Genomic DNA, 1564 nt, shown 5'->3' on the forward strand with positions numbered 1-1564 from the left:
TATAGGCAATGGTCTCAGATAGCATGGTGATTGGTAGCAGTATACGATAGATAGGTTACAATCTTATTTACATTGTTGTAAATCAATAGAAACTCCTTTTTTTCTTGAGTCATGTTTGTTGGCTTTTATACAAGTGAAAATACCCAATTCTGCATAAACAGACTGCACAGTATTTTCTCATGGAGGAAATAATGTCATCAGCTGATTATATTTATAAAGAAACAGAATGAAATTGCTACTGAAGGAGAAATATGGACATTTTGTTCTTACTGATTAACCTCCAACCTATCCATTTTCTCAGAGCACCTTTGATCTCTTTGTTTCTCATGCTATAGATGATTGGATTCATCATTGGTGGCAACACAGAATAGAGAACAGCCACCATGAGATCCAGACCTGAGGTTGAGCTGGAGGTGGGTTTCAAGTAGGCAAAAGCAGAAGTACAAAGGAACAAAGAGACCACAAAGAGGTGAGGGAGGCAGGTGGATAGTGCTTTATGCCGGCCCTGCTCAGAGGGGATTCTCAGCACCGCTTTGAAGATCTGAACATATGACACAATTATGAAAACAAAGCAGCTCGAGACAAAGCACACACTAAAGATGAGAAACCCAACTTCAAAGCGGTATGAGTCAGAGCAGGCGAGCTTGAGGAGCTGGGGTATTTCACATAAGAACTGATCCACTGTGTTGCTTCCACAGAAAGATATTGCAAACGTGTTCCCGGTGTGCAATGCAGAGTAGAGAATACCACTGATCCAGGCACTTGCTGCCATTTGGACAAAAGCTCTCCTGTTCATCACTGTCTCATAGTGCAATGGCTGGCAGATGGCTATGTATCGGTCATATGCCATGATGGTCAGTATGGCAAAATCTGCTGAAGCAAAGAATAAGAAAAAAAAGACTTGGGTGACACATCCAGAATAAGAAATCGATCTTGTGTTCATGAGGGAATTGGCCATGGATTTGGGGATGCTGACAGAGATGGAGCCGAGGTCTATGATGGACAGATTCATCAGAAAGAAGTACATAGGGGTGTGAAGGTGGCGGTCAAGGGCTATGGCTGTGATGATGAGCAGGTTCCCCAGCAGGGACATCAGGTAAAGCACTAGAAACACCACAAAGTGTAAAATCTGCAGCTCCCGAACATCAGAGAATCCCAGGAGAAGGAATTCAGTCACGGTACTTTGGTTGGACATTTTCTTCCTCAGTATGTTGTGTGATGGCTGTGATGGGAAAGAGAAGGACAATGGTCAGGATTACAACAAATGTCTCTGATTCCCCTGTCCCTAATATCTCACTATATGAATGTCAAAGGTGCAGAGAACTCATCACTTACAATGACTAGGTGTTGTTAGTGTTCCTGGCCTCTGACAATCAAAGAGTCACATTACCACAGTACTGTAAATTGGATCAGCTCCTTTAAAGTCAATGCAGGTTCATCACTTTATCCCATCTGAGGATTTGACCTCTGGTGTGGCTTGATAAAATGCAGATGTAACAAAGCACACGCCAAATCCAACAATTCTTGCTACTGCAACCATCAACAAGCTCACAACTTCGGTATG

The 1564-nt window shown here is 42.7% G+C and overlaps 1 protein-coding gene across 1 annotated transcript; it reads right to left on the reverse strand.

The window, feature by feature from the left end:
• Nucleotides 1-235: 235 nt before the first annotated feature.
• On the reverse strand, nucleotides 236-1195 carry LOC120383807 (olfactory receptor 14A16-like). The gene has a single exon (XM_039502069.1). It carries the CDS (start codon nucleotides 1193-1195, stop codon nucleotides 236-238), a length of 960 nt encoding a protein of 319 aa, XP_039358003.1.
• Nucleotides 1196-1564: the final 369 nt, after the last annotated feature.

Source organism: Mauremys reevesii, linkage group 15 (genome assembly GCF_016161935.1).
Source record: "Mauremys reevesii isolate NIE-2019 linkage group 15, ASM1616193v1, whole genome shotgun sequence".
Classification (NCBI taxonomy): Eukaryota; Metazoa; Chordata; order Testudines; family Geoemydidae; genus Mauremys; species Mauremys reevesii.

Bases quoted from the DNA above. Each gene is read 5' to 3' on its own strand.
- LOC120383807 (XM_039502069.1), bottom strand. From the start codon at position 1,195: ATGTCCAACCAAAGTACCGTGACTGAATTCCTTCTCCTGGGATTCTCT.